Raw genomic sequence first — 18306 nt, forward strand, 5'->3', positions numbered from 1 at the left:
TAGCTCATTCCGGCCTTGTGTAGGTCTACAATCTTGTCCCTGACATCCATGGACAGCTCTTTGGTCTTGGCCATGATGGAGAGTTTGGAATCTGATTAATTGCTTCCTTCTGTGGGCAGGTGACTCTCCCCGAGAGTGCTCCTACTGTAATCTCAGCTCATTACCTGTATAAAAGACACCTGGGAGCCAGAAATCTTTCTGATTGATAGGGGATCAAATAGTTATTTCACTCATTAAAATGCAAATCAATGTAGAACTTTTCTGAAATGTGTTTTTCTGAATTTTTTTGTTGTTATTCTGCCTTTCACTGTTCAGATAAACCTACCATTAAAATTACAGACTGATCATTTCTTTTTTTTTTCTTCTACAGCTGTGCCATGCAGGTAACCTGTGACACACTTCCATCATCTGCCTCAGGTGTTATTTTTTCTTGTTCTCTTCCCCATAGTTGAGTCATGCCCTCAGGCCTTTCTGCCTCTGAGTCGCTCTGCCCTCACGCCATGAACAAAATGTCCCTGCTGAGCGAAGACAACAAGCTGATAGATAAGAACCAAGTGGAGGAGGAGGAGAGCGTCCTAGAGAGGAACTGGATCCGTCCAGATCTGTCCAGCAGGTGCACATGGCGGCTCGGGGAGCCGAACACGAACTCTCCTCACATGCACACAGAACGGTGAGGAAGGGTTTATTGACTTTTTACCACTTCAGATGGTGTTATGTTATAGTAGGATCCTGCATCAGAGTGAGGTTCTCCTAAACATACCAACATTTTACCAACACCTCTGGTTTTACAGGAAGACAGGAAGAGATTCATGATCCAAATTCCAAATTCCAAATTCAAATTTTATTGCGGACATACGAAATCATACACAGTATGACATGTAGTGAAATGCGACTGTCTTACATAAAAAGAAAGAGAAAAATTTAAAATTAAAGTGTGGACATGAAAAATAGGGGATATAGTTAAGAATATATAATGAAAAATAGGGAAAATTAAATGGTAGAAGTCACAAACGAAAATAACTTGAAAGTCAAGTGTCAGATATGCATATGCAAATAAATAAAACAATATATAAATAAATATATATGTGTAGACTCTATAATATATAGAAGATACAGTATATGCATATATGTAGATAAAATGGTCAACTTTGAAATGGTGTAGCAAATGAATACAGTATGTACAGTGTGCATATGTAAGATAAATATATAAATATATATGTACATGTATATATAAGGTAAATATAAATGTCCAATTGAACAGGGAGTAAAGTGACAGAGCAGTGTGCACACAAAGATGTACAGTGAGAGTGTTATTGTGTGTACAAAGTAGTGCAATTATTGCATGTGCAACCAGCTGAGGTAGAATGTCATGTCGTGTGGGGGTAAATTCTAGGTGTTCTGGTTGAGGGCCCGAATGGCCCGAATAACGCATTAATCCATTCCGATTGGTCAAAAGATTCATTTTCTTTAATACAACAAATTTTCCATTTTCCTTTTAATATGTTATGGTTTCTATAGTAACAGCTCAGTTACAGGGATGTGTACAGTGGAAGATAAACCCTTTAAGAATCATATGTAATTGATGATTTGTTTGTGGACTTCCTGTATCAGAGGGCTGATGTTTGCTATGACAGAATGAATTTTAAACTGATGTTTTTCAGCAAAAACAATTAATAAAATTGTTATAAAATTAAATTAAAAAAGAATGGAATGTAAATTGTTTTTATTGATAAATAAAATTCATTGTAATTACTTGCCAGAAGTAAATATATTTTAAAATATTTCCAGATGAACAAAAAATTCTAATATTTTTTTTTAGAAATGTAATATAAGTTAATTTAACAATTTGTTCTTTTTTAAATAAATTAATAATCTTTTCAAAATTGGCATTTATGGTAAGACTCAGCATTTTGTCAACAATGATCAACAATTCTATGAAAGATTATACCCTTACACACACAAGTCCTCATGAATGAGAAGTTACTATAGAAACCATAATATATTTGTCACAAGTTCTCTTCTTGCGTCTCCGCCCCCGTACTGTGATTGGTGTATATCCCTGTTTTCTGTTGATGAACAAGTTTTTTATCTAAACCTCCCTGTGTCTCTGTGTCTTCAAAAAATCTTTTTGTGCATCGTTACATTTTGTATTTCTGATGACCCTCGCTCCTGGGTCTGATTTTCCGAATTGCGGATTGTTCCTAGTTTATCCTGTCTATGTTTTATCCTGACTCCTGCCATGATTTTTATTATAAGCTTCCCCAAAACAAACACCATGCTGATTTCATCTCATCTCATGTCACAGTATCAGAGCGATCAACTGCACTGTTGTCAGAGCTGCTGTTATACAAATGGATCAACATCTGACCAATCAGCATGGAGAATTCAGATTTTTAAAATGAGGTATACAGTAAAGTGGAACCTCAGCATACGAATGGAAACCTCCTTATGAAGGCTGTCCACAAGGTTTAGGAGTGTGTTTATGGGAATTTTTGACCATTCTTCCAGAAGCGCATTTGTGAGTTAACACACTGATGTTGGACGAGAAGGCCTGGCTCTCAGTCTCCGCTCTAATTTATCCCAAAGGTGTTCTATCGGGTTGAGGTCAGGACTCTGTGCAGGCCAGTCAAGTTCATCCACACCAGACTCTGTCATCAATGTCTTTATGGACCTTGCTTTGTGCACTGGTGCACAGTCATGTTGGAAGAGGAAGGGGCCAGCTCCAAACTGTTCCCACAAAGTTGGGAGCATGGAATTGTCCAAAATGTTTTGGTATGCTGAAGCATTCAGAGTTCCTTTCACTGGAACTAAGGGGCCAAGCCCAGCTCATGAAAAACAACCCCACACCATAATCCCCCCTCCACCAAACTTTACACTTGGCACAATGCAGTCAGACAAGTACCGTTCTCCTGGCAACCGCCAAACCCAGACTCGTCCATCAGATTGCCAGATGGAGAAGCGCGATTCGTCACTCCAGAGAACGCGTCTCCACTGCTCTAGAGTCCAGTGGCGGCGTGCTTTACACCACTGCATCCGACGCTTTGCATTGCACTTGGTGATGTATGGCTTGGATGCAGCTGCTCGGCCATGGAAACCCATTCCATGAAGCTCTCTGCGCACTGTTCTTGAGCTAATCTGAAGGCCACATGAAGTTTGGAGGTCTGTAGCGATTGACTCTGCAGAAAGTTGGCGACCTCTTTGCACTATGCGCCTCAGCATCCGCTGACCCCGCTCCGTCAGTTTACGTGGCCTACCACTTCGTGGCTCCCAAACACTTCCACGTTCTTATAATACAGCTGACAGTTGACTGTGGAATATTTAGGAGTGAGGAAATTTCACGACTGGATTTGTTGCACAGGTGGCATCCTATCACAGTTCCACACTGGAATTCACTGAGCTCCTGAGAGCGACCCATTCTTTCACAAATGTTTGTAAAAACAGTCTGCATGCCTAGGTGCTTGATTTTATACACCTGTGGCCATGGAAGTGATTGGAACACCGGATTCTGATTATTTGGATGGGTGAGCGAATACATTTGGCAATATAGTGTATGTCCGGAAGCTGTTCAAAATTCATTAGGGTCAGTGGAAAGCCTACTAAAGCAAGTTTACGAATTTTTTTTCAGTCAGTGAAAGTTGTTGTGAAAGGGTCAACCCACGATACCAACATTGCTTTCAGCATGCGTTCAAAAGCTAGGTGATTTTTGGGGTGTTTTTTTGTTGACAGATTGGTGGCGTGGGCGGTCTGTTCTATTGTTAGCACAAGCTTGGTGGCACGACTTCCTGTGAGGAGCCTTGACATAGAATGCTTGGCTTGGGTCAGTTCTTTGTCGGCAGCCATACAGTTTACATGCACTTCATATTGGGAATATTGTTCATGTTTTTGGGTGGCTGGAATGGATTATCTGTATTTACGTTCTTTCTTATGGAAAAATTCATTTGGCAATAGTAATTTAAACCTTAAGAACTCGCCTCCAGAACCAATTAAACTCCTATGCTGAGGTTCCACTGTAATGTGTCAGTCAGCACAAGTGTGAAAAAACCTTGTAGTGTTTTAGCTCTGCATTATTATATACCAGGATCTGGATCCTTGGTGACCCTGACCAGGGTAGTGACTGAGTAAGTGACTGACTGATTGTATAGACGACATAACCCCCTCCATTTCCCTGCAGGACGAAGACTCCCAGCATTCTGCCCAACATCCTGAGACACATCGGAAACACGCCACTGGTTCGCATCAACAAGATTCCCAAAATGTTCGGGGTGAAGTGTGAGATCTGTGAGTAGGAGTGCTTTAGCACCGGGTTTGCACTTTTACAGGAATGTTTCTTAATCAATGAACTCTGCTCAATACTTTCCTTCCTGTAACACACCCAGTACAGTGCATAAACACATGAATTAGTCATCATTCACCTAAACGCTGTGCAATCCATTTCTACTCACAAGGTCCCTGTATAGGACACCTACCTGCTGAAACCTCACAGTGTCCAGTAGTGGACAGTTTCCCTGAGTTCCTAAAAAGATTCCTGAATAAAGATTTTACAACATTGCTGAAAAGCTCTCTGAAGTAGAAAAAGTTTCCTAAATGTTTAATGAGGAGAAAACATTCCCAAGTTCCTGGAAAAAAACTTTCCCAAGTCTTCCAAGATGGCTCCTTTAGTGTAAAAGTTCCTAAATTCCTAAACAGGAAGACTTTCCAAAGTTCCTAAGGTTTACCAAAATACCTGCATTGGTGAAAATGTTCCTGAGTTTATGAAAAGTTTCCTGAGGTGAGAATTTTCCTGATATCACCGTTGATAGTAACAGGCTCAGGTTGAGGCCTGCGCCTCCTAAAGTCCACCACCATCTCCCTGGTCTTTGCAGTGTTGAGGTGCAGATGGTTAACATCACACCATGCAACGAAGTCCTGTATCAGTTTTCTGTACTCTTCCTCCTGTCCCTTCCTGATACAGCCAATGATAGCAGTATCGTCCACAGACTTTTGCACGTGGCAGAGCTCTGAGCTATACTGAAAGTCCGAGGTGTAGATGGTGAACGGGACCGGAGAGAGAACAGTCCCTTGTGGTCCCTTATTCTCTGAATAGCACTCGTAAACAAACATCCCAAAAGTTTTCCTTAATTGTGCTAATAAGCTTCATGTATTCAAATTTCTTCATATATTCATATCATATGGGAACTGTTCATATCTCCACATAATATGGAAATGTTTTTTTTCTACAAATCATACAGGAATGGTTCATATCTCCGAATCATTTGGAAATTATGTGGAAATTGTGCATATCTCAGAATCATGTGGAAATGGCTCATATCTACATTTCATGTGGAAATGGTTCATATCTCTGCATCTTGTGGAAATGACAAAATATAAAATATGTCACCATTCTATGCTTTAGAATGTCTGGAAGCATTATTAGATTTTCCCATCATAAAAAAACAAAACAAAAACAAATCAAGCTGTTAAGTTGAATAAATAGTGCAGAAGTGAACAAATCAGTAGAATTAGATTTACATGTCCAGGCTTCTCTCATTCTGACCTCTTATTGACTCTTCACAAAACAGCAGTTTGGATTTGATGCTTCAGTGTGGTGTAACTTTAGTGCACTCTCCCGAATCCCACTCTTTAGCCTTCACAAGATGTCCTTTCACTGTGACTGAGGACCTCTTTGTGTATTAATCTGACCCCTTTATCTCCTGCGTTCATGACTCCTCTGTCTTCTGCACTGACCTCTGAAACACGAAGCGGTTTTGGCCCAGTGTGTGTTCACAGAAATCCAAAGCTGTCAGGAGTGAATAAGCTTTGAAGTGAGGGATTGGGGAAAAAATTCCGAGGTTCTTTACTGTGTTTAAAGTGACTGTGATCCTTTATATGACGTGTATTATCCTGGAAGTTTAGGTGAGGACAATGAAACAGGTCAGACTGGCTTCACAAGCAGGTTTCTAAACATTCAGTATCATACAAGCAAGACCGAACAGGAAGGTGTGGTTAATCATATTAATTATTAATATGATAATAATATTAAAACATATTAAAATTAATATTACATATTAAAAATTAAACATATTAAAAATTAATATTATCAATTATAACATCTAGGACTGTCTGTCTGTTTGTCTGTTCATATGTTTGTTGTTTTCTTATGTGGTTTCTCATGTAAAGCTGCTTTGAGACAATGCTCTTTGTTAAAAGCGCTATACAAATAAAATTGAATTGAATTGAATTGAACTTCCATTCTAATCTGATGATTTAACATACTCTCAATGTGTCATTTTTATTAAACCACAGCTGTTTGATTTCAGATGCTGATGATTTTTAGTGTAACTGAAGCTCTTACAGGAGTTTATACAGTATTAATGCACAAGTTTCCTTCCCTCATGTTGTTTTTTTCTTAATTGAAAGCCTTAAATAATTAATTGATCTGTTAGTCATGTTTATGGCTTACTTTATTGTGTGTGTGTGTTTGCAGTGGCTAAGTGTGAGTTTTGTAGTGCCGGAGGCAGTGTGAAGGATCGCATCGCCGTCCGTATGGTGGAGGACGCGGAGAGAGACGGCATCCTCAAACCCGGAGACACCATCATCGAGCCTACCTCTGGAAACACAGGTGTGTGTGTGTGGGTGTGTGTGTGTGATGTTTAACTCTGTCAGGTACAAGAACATTAATGTTGGTTTGTATTAACTCGCGTAACTAGTTAACGCACACAGCATATAAGTTGAGGTTTTTTTTTTTAGCCAGGCAACCAGGGGTGTAGCCCCAATTCCTGGGCCCTATGCAAAGACAGTGTATGGGGGGCCCCTTTCCCATCATCTCATGATCCATGCTATTTATCACTTTTTTAAAAATAATAATATAAAAGTGTACACACTTTACTCACTGATACAGTTATTGTTGTCAAACCAGTGATGTAAAATTTAAAAGAACATTATTAAAAATTCTAATACCATGTATAGTATTAAAAAATTCTTTGCATTTCATGCATGTTAATGCAGCACAGAAATAATTTTGTGTATAAATTGAGGTAGAATACCAAGATAGGTAATGTTCGTCCTGGAAGGCCACTGTCCTACAGAGTTTAGCTCCAACCTTAATCAAGCACACCTGAACAAGCTAATCAAGGTCTTCAGGAATACTAAGGATATAGACAGATATGTTTTGTTTTTTCTTCTTCGTCTTAGGGTTGAAGCTAAAATCTACAGGACAGCGGATCTCCAGGATTGACTTTGCCTACCCCTGTGACTTTATACTGTAAATCAGGGGTGTCCAGTCTTAACCAGAAAGGGCCGGTGTCGGTGCAGGTTTTCATTCCAACCAAGCAGAAGTTATACCTGATTCCAACCGGCTAATCAGTAGATCTTGGCTTTCAGTAGACTGAGGTGTGGCTTTTGCTCAGTTGGAATGAAAACCTGCACAAACACCGGCCCTTCGTGGATAAGATTGGACACCCCTGATGTAAATAAAGCACCTCAGGTATCCCCTTATAGATAAAAACGACAACTTAATGATTTTTTTTATTTGAATTGTGTTTTATTAAGAGACATTGTGCTCGTTGTCCAGAACATTATTATTCTTTCAATCAGGAATATTAATAAATAAACACAATATAACTCAAATCACCACTTTGCCTTCTTTCAAAGCATGTCTGTCTAATTCAAAATAAATAAAATAATCAAATAATCAAAAGTGAAAAAGGCTGAAAATCTAGCAGTAGAACCTTGTTGTGATGGCCCCACTGCTGCACTCTCTGAGACAGGGCCGGTGAACAGAGGGTTTCTCATTTTAATATTTTGAGCAAGATCCATGAAATTTCTAATGTACTGTACAGTTCACACATAGATTTCATATTATTCTAAATATTTTATCTCTTAAATATTTTATCACGTTCAAACACTTTACATGTTATTTCAAAGTTTAGAGTAAGCTAAGATTTTTAATTGCTAGCTTCATAACATTGTTTCTCTTATCACAAAACATGTTCTCACCTGCTCTCTTAGGGAAAAAAACTTGGGAGAAGTTGTTTCCCTTCATTTTGTTTTCGTTTCCTTTCCCCTCTCCCTCTTTTTTGGTAGCCTGATTTTTGTTTGGACATTGTGCATATCGCGGCGTTGGTCTCGACTTGCCGGCTCACTTAGTTCTGACTGCCGAATCCGGGCTCCGGTGCTCCCTCACAGCCAATTATCGTTTGGCATTATTCTTGAATGACCAATTAAATCATTTAAAATTGCGTGCACCCTGTTCCTATAGGAGGTGTCGACACAAACGTGTGGGTGTGCCGAATCTTGCTAAAACAGCGAGGATCAGAATACTGCGTACAAGCGCAGGCACTGTACACTCAATTCCACAATAATAATAATACTATTTGAGGATCTTTGAGGGCAGGGCGGCCAGGGCCCCTCACATGCCACTGATGCCAGGGCCCTATGCACTCAGTCACCCTTCCCCCCCCACTTACGACGCCCCTGCAGGCAACCAAACCACAGATCTGGAAAGTTCTCTGGAATATTTACTGGACCCTTTAGTTCTAAATGTAGTATTTGTCCCCTGATTTGATGAAACAAATTTAGATGTTTGGTTTTGTTTTCTTTTCATGAATACATCATACAAAATGGGTTTCGCTTGTAGGCTATAACGTACTGCTCATGTTTAACTACACCTTGACCATACTGGTCACTTTAAAGATTAGGCACCCATCTACCACAAATTGTAAATGGGCCACCACTGATCAGATTATTATTGAGTATAGCTGTTGGGTGGTGATTATTTATCTATTACTTTTTCTATTACCGACTCTCGAGTCTGCAAACGTGATGCACATTATTCACAACGATGATCACAGCACAATAGCCTCAGTCCTGTGACATCTGCTTTATTACTGATTGCTCTAAACAGCCCTTTCCCTGCCATTACCACACTTCAAAACAGGAAGTAGCCTGACATGTTGAATCATTGAATCAATCACATTACTCACTCAAGCAATCTTAATAAGACCAGAGATAAGTTGTCTCGAAAACAGGGGAAAGTGAACTGTAAATCAAATAAATAAATGTGTCCTTATTCTGTCTGTGTGTGTGTGTGTGTGTGTGCTCTTAGGTATCGGTCTGGCCCTGGTTGCGGCAGTAAAAGGTTACCACTGCATCATTGTCATGCCTGAGAAAATGAGCATGGAGAAGGTGATTGTGTCTCATAAACTTAAAAATAAAACATGTTTTGGAACTTTGAAGAAACAGAAAGCTAAAAATCTGACTGAAAAGTCGGATCTAGTGTTGAACAAGTGTTATTGCATCATAAAACATACCAGCCTATTAGCTTTCGTTATGCAAATGAAGGACACTGGTTTATTTGAGTGGAGGAGGGGCGTGTGGAGTTTTTCAGACATATCATTATCTGGTTATTATAGGACCATTATATTATATGTTGTGGTCTTAATTGATTTAAAATGATGTAAAAGATACAAACAGCTCTGCTTTATTGTGTTTTTAACTCAGGTGGACGTGCTGCGTGCTCTCGGAGCCGAGATCGTCCGGACCCCGACCGCTGCCCGTTTTGACTCTCCGGAGTCTCACGTGGGCGTGGCCTGGCGCCTGAAGAACGAGATCCCCAACTCCCACATTCTGGATCAATATCGTAACGCCAGCAACCCGCTGGCTCACTACGACAACACAGCCGAGGAGATCCTGGAGCAGTGTGACGGTAAAACCTACATACAGAATGTACACACACATGTGGTCAAGAAGGTGTGTGTGAGTGAGTGTGTGAGTGTGTGTGAGTGAGTGTGTGAGTGTGTGTGAGTGTGTGTGAGTGAGTGAGTGTGTGTGAGTGTGTGAGTGAGTGAGTGAGTGTGAGTGAGTGAGTGTGAGTGAGTGTGTGAGTGAGTGAGTGAGTGAGTGAGTGTTTTAGTGAGTGTGTGAGTGTTTTAGTGAGTGAGTGAGTGTGTGAGTGAGTGAGTGTTTTAGTGAGTGAGTGAGTGTTTTAGTGAGTGTGTGAGTGAGTGAGTGAGTGAGTGAGTGTTTTAGTGAGTGAGTGAGTGTTTTAGTGAGTGAGTGAGTGAGTGTTTTAGTTAGTGTGTGAGTGAGTGAGTGAGTGTTTTAGTGAGTGAGTGAGTGTTTTAGTGAGTGAGTGAGTGTTTTAGTTAGTGTGTGAGTGAGTGAGTGAGTGTTTTAGTGTGTGAGTGAGTGTTTTAGTGAGTGAGTGAGTGAGTGTTTTAGTTAGTGTGTGAGTAAGTGAGTGTTTTAGTGAGTGTTTTAGTGAGTGAGTGAGTGTTTTAGTGAGTGTGTGAGTGAGTGAGTGAGTGAGTGAGTGTTTTAGTGAGTGTGTGAGTGAGTGAGTGAGTGAGTGTTTTAGTTAGTGTGTGAGTGAGTGAGTGAGTGAGTGAGTGAGTGTTTTAGTGTGAGTGAGTGTTTTAGTGAGTGAGTGAGTGAGTGTTTTAGTTAGTGTGTGAGTGAGTGAGTGTTTTAGTGAGTGTGTGAGTGAGTGAGTGAGTGAGTGAGTGAGTGTTTTAGTTAGTGTGTGAGTGAGTGAGTGAGTGTTTTAGTGAGTGAGTGAGTGTTTTAGTGAGTGAGTGAGTGAGTGTTTTAGTGAGTGTTTTAGTGAGTGTGTGAGTGAGTGTGTGAGTGAGTGAGTGTTTTAGTGAGTGAGTGAGTGTTTTAGTGAGTGAGTGAGTGAGTGTTTTAGTGAGTGAGTGAGTGAGTGTTTTAGTGAGTGAGTGAGTGTTTTAGTGAGTGAGTGAGTGTTTTAGTGAGTGTGTGAGTGAGTGAGTGTTTTAGTGAGTGAGTGTGTGTTTTAGTGAGTGAGTGAGTGAGTGTTTTAGTGAGTGAGTGAGTGAGTGAGTGAGTGTTTTAGTGAGTGAGTGAGTGTTTTAGTGAGTGAGTGAGTGAGTGTTTTAGTGAGTGTTTTAGTGAGTGAGTGAGTGTTTTAGTGAGTGAGTGAGTGTTTTAGTGAGTGAGTGAGTGTTTTAGTGAGTGTGTGAGTGAGTGAGTGAGTGAGTGTTTTAGTTAGTGTGTGAGTGAGTGAGTGAGTGAGTGAGTGTTTTAGTGAGTGAGTGAGTGTTTTAGTGAGTGAGTGAATGAGTGTTTTAGTGAGTGAGTGAGTGAGTGAGTGAGTGTTTTAGTGAGTGTTTTAGTGAGTGTGTGAGTGAGTGAGTGAGTGAGTGAGTGTTTTAGTGAGTGTTTTAGTGAGTGTGTGAGTGAGTGCGTGAGTGAGTGTTTTAGTGAGTGAGTGAGTGAGTGTTTTAGTGAGTGATTGAGTGTTTTAGTGAGTGAGTGAGTGAGTGTTTTAGTGAGTGTGTGAGTGAGTGAGTGAGTGAGTGTTTTAGTGAGTGTGTGAGTGAGTGAGTGTTTTAGTGAGTGAGTGAGTGAGTGAGTGAGTGAGTGTTTTTGTGAGTGAGTGAGTGAGTGAGTGTTTTAGTGAGTGTGTGAGTGACTGTTTTAGTGAGTGAGTGAGTGAGTGAGTGTTTTAGTGAGTGTGTGAGTGAGTGAGTGAGTGAGTGAGTGTTTTAGTGAGTGTGTGAGTGAGTGAGTGAGTGTTTTAGTGAGTGTGTGAGTGAGTGAGTGAGTGAGTGAGTGAGTGTTTTAGTGAGTGAGTGAGTGAGTGTTTTAGTGAGTGAATGAGTGAGTGAGTGAGTGTGTGAGTGAGTGTGTGAGTGTTTTAGTGACTGTTTTAGTGACTGTTTTAGTGAGTGTTTTAGTGAGTGAGTGAGTGAGTGAGTGTTTTAGTGAGTGTGAGTGAGTGAGTGAGTGAGTGAGTGTTTTAGTGAGTGAGTGAGTGAGTGTTTTAGTGAGTGTGTGAGTGAATGAGTGAGTGAGTGAGTGTTTTAGTGAGTGTGTGAGTGTTTTAGTGACTGTTTTAGTGAGTGTTTTAGTGAGTGAGTGAGTGAGTGAGTGTTTTAGTGAGTGAGTGAGTGAGTGTTTTAGTGAGTGAGTGAGTGAGTGTTTTAGTGAGTGTGTGAGTGAGTGTTTTAGTGAGTGTGTGAGTGAATGAGTGTGTGAGTGAGTGTTTTAGTGAGTGAGTGTTTTAGTGAGTGAGTGAGTGTGTGAGTGAGTGTTTTAGTGAGTGTGAGTGAGTGAGTGAGTGAGTGAGTGTTTTAGTGAGTGAGTGAGTGAGTGTTTTAGTGAGTGTGTGAGTGAATGAGTGAGTGAGTGAGTGTTTTAGTGAGTGAGTGAGTGAGTGAGTGAGTGTTTTAGTGAGTGAGTGAGTGAGTGAGTGAGTGTTTTAGTGAGTGAGTGAGTGAGTGTTTTAGTGAGTGTGTGAGTGAGTGTTTTAGTGAGTGTGTGAGTGAATGAGTGTGTGAGTGAGTGTTTTAGTGAGTGAGTGTTTTAGTGAGTGAGTGAGTGAGTGTTTTAGTGAGTGAGTGTTTTAGTGAGTGAGTGAGTGAGTGTTTTAGTGAGTGAGTGAGTGAGTGTTTTAGTGAGTGTGTGAGTGAGTGAGTGAGTGTTTTAGTGAGTGAGTGAGTGAGTGTTTTAGTGAGTGAGTGAGTGAGTGTTTTAGTGAGTGTGTGAGTGAGTGAGTGAGTGTTTTAGTGAGTGAGTGAGTGAGTGAGTGTTTTAGTGAGTGAGTGAGTGAGTGTTTTAGTGAGTGAGTGAGTGAGTGTTTTAGTGAGTGTGTGAGTGAGTGTTTTAGTGAGTGTTTTAGTGAGTGAGTGAGTGAGTGTTTTAGTGAGTGAGTGAGTGAGTGTTTTAGTGAGTGAGTGAGTGAGTGAGTGTTTTAGTGAGTGTTTTAGTGAGTGAGTGAGTGAGTGTTTTAGTGAGTGTGTGAGTGAGTGAGTGTTTTAGTGAGTGAGTGAGTGTTTTAGTGAGTGTGTGAGTGAGTGAGTGAGTGAGTGTTTTAGTGAGTGAGTGAGTGTTTTAGTGAGTGAGTGAGTGAGTGTTTTAGGTAGTGTGTGAGTGAGTGAGTGAGTGAGTGAGTGTTTTAGTGAGTGAGTGAGTGAGTGAGTGAGTGAGTGTTTTATTGTGTGAGTGAGTGTTTTACTGAGTGAGTGAGTGAGTGTTTTAGTTAGTGTTTGAGTGAGTGAGTGAGTGAGTGAGTGAGTGTTTTAGTGAGTGAGTGAGTGTTTTAGTGAGTGAGTGAGTGTTTTAGTGAGTGAGTGAGTGAGTGTTTTAGTGAGTGTGTGAGTGAGTGAGTGAGTGAGTGAGTGAGTGTTTTAGTTAGTGTGTGAGTGAGTGAGTGAGTGAGTGAGTGTTTTAGTGAGTGAGTGAGTGTTTTAGTGAGTGAGTGAGTGAGTGTTTTAGTGAGTGAGTGAGTGTTTTAGTGAGTGAGTGAGTGTGTGAGTGAGTGAGTGAGTGTTTTAGTTAGTGTGTGAGTGAGTGAGTGAGTAAGTGTTTTAGTGAGTGAGTGAGTGTTTTAGTGAGTGAGTGAGTGTTTTAGTGAGTGTGTGAGTGAGTGAGAGAGTGAGTGAGTGAGTGTTTTAGTGTGTGAATGAGTGTTTTAGTGAGTGAGTGAGTGAGTGTTTTAGTTAGTGTGTGAGTGAGTGAGTGAGTGAGTGAGTGAGTGTTTTAGTGAGTGAGTGAGTGTTTGTGAGTGAGTGAGTGAGTGAGTGTGTGAGTGAGTGAGTGAGTGAGTGAGTGAGTGAGTGTTTTAGTTAGTGTGTGAGTGAGTGAGTGAGTGAGTAAGTCTTTTAGTGAGTGAGTGAGTGTTTTAGTGAGTGAGTGAGTGTTTTAGTGAGTGTGTGAGTGAGTGAGTGAGTGAGTGAGTGAGTGAGTGAGTGAGTGAGTGAGTGTTTTAGTGTGTGAGTGAGTGTTTTAGTGAGTGAGTGAGTGAGTGAGTGAGTGAGTGAGTGTTTTAGTGTGTGAGTGAGTGTTTTAGTGAGTGAGTGAGTGAGTGAGTGTTTTAGTGTGTGAGTGAGTGTTTTAGTGAGTGAGTGAGTGAGTGAGTGAGTGAGTGTTTTAGTGTGTGAGTGAGTGTTTTAGTGAGTGAGTCAGTGAGTGAGTGAGTGAGTGTTTTAGTGAGTGAGTGAGTGTTTTAGTGAGTGAGTGAGTGAGTGAGTGAGTGTTTTAGTGTGTGAGTGAGTGTTTTAGTGAGTGTGTGAGTGAGTGAGTGAGTGAGTGAGTGTTTTAGTGTGTGAGTGAGTGTTTTAGTTAGTGTGTGAGTGAGTGAGTGAGTGAGTGTTTTAGTGTGTGAGTGAGTGAGTGAGTGAGTGTTTTAGTGAGTGAGTGAGTGTTTTAGTGAGTGAGTGAGTGTTTTAGTGAGTGTGTGAGTGAGTGAGTGAGTGAGTGTTTTAGTGAGTGAGTGAGTGTTTTAGTGAGTGAGTGAGTGAGTGTTTTAGTTAGTGTGTGAGTGAGTGAGTGAGTGAGTGAGTGAGTGAGTGAGTGAGTGTTTTAGTGAGTGAGTGAGTGTTTTAGTGAGTGAGTGAGTGAGTGAGTGTGTGAGTGAGTGAGTGAGTGAGTGAGTGAGTGAGTGAGTGAGTGTTTTAGTTAGTGTGTGAGTGAGTGAGTGAGTGAGTAAGTCTTTTAGTGAGTGTTTTAGTGAGTGAGTGAGTGTTTTAGTGAGTGTGTGAGTGAGTGAGTGAGTGAGTGAGTGAGTGTTTTAGTGTGTGAGTGAGTGTTTTAGTGAGTGAGTGAGTGAGTGTTTTAGTGAGTGAGTGAGTGAGTGAGTGAGTGTTTTAGTGAGTGAGTGAGTGTTTTAGTGAGTGAGTGAGTGTGTGAGTGAGTGTGTGAGTGAGTGATTGAGTATTTTAGTGAGTGAGTGAGTGTTTTAGTGAGTGAGTGAGTGTTTTAGTGAGTGAGTGAGTGAGTGATTGAGTGTTTTAGTGTGTGAGTGAGTGTTTTAGTGAGTGAGTGAGTGTTTTAGTTAGTGTGTGAGTGAGTGAGTGAGTGAGTGAGTGAGTGTTTTAGTGAGTGAGTGTTTTAGTGAGTGAGTGAGTGTTTTAGTGAGTGTGTGAGTGAATGAGTGTGTGAGTGAGTGTTTTAGTGAGTGAGTGTTTTAGTGAGTGTTTTAGTGAGTGAGTGAGTGAGTGAGTGTTTTAGTGAGTGTTTTAGTGAGTGAGTGAGTGAGTGTTTTAGTGAGTGTGTGAGTGAGTGAGTGAGTGAGTGAGTGTTTTAGTGAGTGAGTGAGTGAGTGTTTTAGTGAGTGAGTGAGTGAGTGTTTTAGTGAGTGTGTGAGTGAGTGAGTGAGTGTTTTAGTGAGTGAGTGAGTGAGTGTTTTAGTGAGTGTGTGAGTGAATGAGTAAGTGAGTGAGTGAGTGAGTGTTTTAGTGAGTGAGTGAGTGTTTTAGTGAGTGAGTGAGTGTGAGTGAGTGTGTGAGTGAGTGTTTTAGTGAGTGTGTGAGTGAGTGAGTGTTTTAGTGAGTGAGTGAGTGTTTTAGTGAGTGTGTGAGTGAGTGAGTGAGTGAGTGAGTGTTTTAGTGAGTGAGTGAGTGTTTTAGTGAGTGAGTGAGTGAGTGTTTTAGTTAGTGTGTGAGTGAGTGAGTGAGTGAGTGTTTTAGTGAGTGAGTGAGTGTTTTAGTGAGTGAGTGAGTGAGTGAGTGAGTGTTTTATTGTGTGAGTGAGTGTTTTAGTGAGTGAGTGAGTGAGTGTTTTAGTTAGTGTGTGAGTGAGTGAGTGAGTAAGTGAGTGTTTTAGTGAGTGAGTGAGTGTTTTAGTGAGTGAGTGAGTGTTTTAGTGAGTGTGTGAGTGAGTGAGTGAGTGAGTGAGTGTTTTAGTGAGTGAGTGAGTGTTTTAGTGAGTGAGTGAGTGTTTTAGTGAGTGAGTGAGTGAGTGTTTTAGTGAGTGTGTGAGTGAGTGAGTGAGTGAGTGAGTGAGTGTTTTAGTTAGTGTGTGAGTGAGTGAGTGAGTGTTTTAGTGAGTGAGTGAGTGTTTTAGTGAGTGAGTGAGTGAGTGTTTTAGTGAGTGAGTGAGTGTTTTATTGAGTGAGTGAGTGTGTGAGTGAGTGAGTGAGTGTTTTAGTGAGTGAGTGAGTGTTTTATTGAGTGAGTGAGTGAGTGAGTGTTTTAGTTAGTGTGTGAGTGAGTGAGTGAGTAAGTGTTTTAGTGAGTGAGTGAGTGTTTTAGTGAGTGAGTGAGTGTTTTAGTGAGTGTGTGAGTGAGTGAGTGAGTGAGTGTTTTAGTGTGTGAGTGAGTGTTTTAGTGAGTGAGTGAGTGAGTGAGTGTTTTAGTTAGTGTGTGAGTGAGTGAGTGAGTGAGTGAGTGTTTTAGTGAGTGAGTGAGTGTTTTAGTGAGTGAGTGAGTGAGTGAGTGAGTGTGTGAGTGAGTGAGTGAGTGTTTTAGTGAGTGAGTGAGTGTTTTAGTGAGTGTGTGAGTGAGTGAGTGAGTGTTTTAGTGAGTGAGTGAGTGTTTTAGTGAGTGAGTGAGTGAGTGTTTTAGTTAGTGTGTGAGTGAGTGAGTGAGTGAGTGTTTTAGTGAGTGAGTGAGTGTTTTAGTTAGTGTGTGAGTGAGTGAGTGAGTGAGTGTTTTAGTGTGTGAGTGAGTGTTTTAGTGAGTGAGTGAGTGAGTGTTTTAGTTAGTGTGTGAGTGAGTGAGTGAGTGAGTGAGTGTTTTAGTGAGTGAGTGAGTGTTTTAGTGAGTGAGTGAGTGTTTTAGTGAGTGTTTGAGTGAGTGAGTGTTTTAGTGAGAGAGTGAGTGTTTTAGTGAGTGAGTGAGTGTTTTAGTGAGTGAGTGAGTGTTTTAGTGAGTGTGTGAGTGAGTGAGTGAGTGAGTGAGTGAGTGTTTTAGTTAGTGTCTGAGTGAGTGAGTGAGTGAGTGTTTTAGTGAGTGAGTGAGTGTTTTAGTGAGTGAGTGAGTGAGTGTTTTAGTGAGTGAGTGAATGAGTGTTTTAGTGAGTGAGTGAGTGAGTGAGTGTTTTAGTGAGTGTTTTAGTGAGTGTTTTAGTGAGTGTGTGAGTGAGTGAGTGAGTGTTTTAGTGAGTGTTTGAGTGAGTGTTTTAGTGAGTGTTTTAGTGAGTGTGTGAGTGAGTGCGTGAGTGAGTGATTGAGTGAGTGTTTTAGTGAGTGAGTGAGTGAGTGTTTTAGTGAGTGTGTGAGTGAGTGAGTAAGTGAGTGAGTGAGTGAGTGTTTTAGTGATTGAGTGAGTGTTTTAGTGAGTGAGTGAGTGTGAGTGTGTGAATGAGTGTTTTAGTGAGTGAGTGAGTGTTTTAGTGAGTGAGTGAGTGAGTGAGTGAGTGAGTGTTTTAGTTAGTGTGTGAGTGAGTGAGTGAGTGAGTGAGTGAGTGAGTGTTTTAGTGTGTGAGTGAGTGTTTTAGTGAGTGAGTGAGTGAGTGTTTTAGTGAGTGTGTGAGTGAGTGTTTTAGTGAGTGTTTTTGTGAGTGTTTTAGTGAGTGAGTGAGTGTTTTAGTGAGTGATTGAGTGAGTGTTTTAGTGAGTGAGTGAGTGAGTGTTTTAGTGAGTGTGTGAGTGAGTGAGTGAGTGAGTGAGTGTTTTAGTGAGTGAGTGAGTGTTTTAGTGAGTGAGTGAGTGTTTTAGTTAGTGTGTGAGTGAGTGAGTGAGTGAGTGAGTGTTTTAGTGAGTGAGTGAGTGAGTGAGTGTTTTAGTGAGTGAGTGAGTGAGTGAGTGTTTTAGTTAGTGTGTGAGTGAGTGAGTGAGTGAGTGTTTTAGTGTGTGAGTGAGTGTTTTAGTGAGTGAGTGAGTGAGTGTTTTAGTTAGTGTGTGATTGAGTGAGTGAGTGAGTGTTTTAGTGAGTGTGTGAGTGAGTGAGTGAGTGTTTTAGTGAGTGAGTGAGTGTTTTAGTGAGTGAGTGAGTGAGTGTTTTAGTTAGTGTGTGAGTGAGTGAGTGAGTGAGTGTTTTAGTTAGTGTGTGAGTGAGTGAGTGAGTGAGTGTTTTAGTGTGTCAGTGAGTGTTTTAGTGAGTGAGTGAGTGAGTGTTTTAGTTAGTGTGTGAGTGAGTGAGTGAGTGAGTGAGTGAGTGAGTGTTTTAGTGAGTGAGTGAGTGTTTTAGTGAGTGAGTGAGTGTTTTAGTGAGTGTGTGAGTGAGTGAGTGAGTGAGTGAGTGAGTGTTTTAGTTAGTGTGTGAGTGAGTGAGTGAGTGAGTGAGTGTTTTAGTGAGTGAGTGAGTGTTTTAGTGAGTGAGTGAGTGTGTGAGTGAGTGTGTGAGTGAGTGAGTGAGTGTTTTAGTGAGTGAGTGAGTGAGTGTTTTAGTTAGTGTGTGAGTGAGTGAGTGAGTGAGTGTTTTAGTGAGTGAGTGAGTGTTTTAGTTAGTGTGTGAGTGAGTGAGTGAGTGAGTGTTTTAGTGTGTGAGTGAGTGTTTTAGTGAGTGAGTGAGTGAGTGTTTTAGTTAGTGTGTGAGTGAGTGAGTGAGTGAGTGAGTGAGTGTTTTAGTGAGTGAGTGAGTGTTTTAGTGAGTGAGTGAGTGTTTTAGTGAGTGTTTGAGTGAGTGAGTGTTTTAGTGAGAGAGT

General features: G+C 40.9%; 1 protein-coding gene across 1 annotated transcript in view; it reads left to right on the forward strand.

Annotated features, from left to right (window-relative positions):
* The window catches only part of LOC131355250 (cystathionine beta-synthase-like protein), a 54705-nt gene that overhangs the window by 5289 nt on the left and 31110 nt on the right, over window positions 1-18306 (forward strand). The window contains exons 3-7 of the mRNA XM_058393576.1: window positions 449-670; window positions 4172-4278; window positions 6464-6598; window positions 9083-9162; window positions 9478-9682. Coding sequence (XP_058249559.1) covers window positions 456-670; window positions 4172-4278; window positions 6464-6598; window positions 9083-9162; window positions 9478-9682 — 742 coding nt within the window. The 5' untranslated portion in view covers window positions 449-455. The remainder of the gene's footprint in view (window positions 1-448; window positions 671-4171; window positions 4279-6463; window positions 6599-9082; window positions 9163-9477; window positions 9683-18306) is intronic.

This window comes from Hemibagrus wyckioides, linkage group LG06, assembly GCF_019097595.1.
Source record: "Hemibagrus wyckioides isolate EC202008001 linkage group LG06, SWU_Hwy_1.0, whole genome shotgun sequence".
Taxonomy (NCBI): Eukaryota; Metazoa; Chordata; class Actinopteri; order Siluriformes; family Bagridae; genus Hemibagrus; species Hemibagrus wyckioides.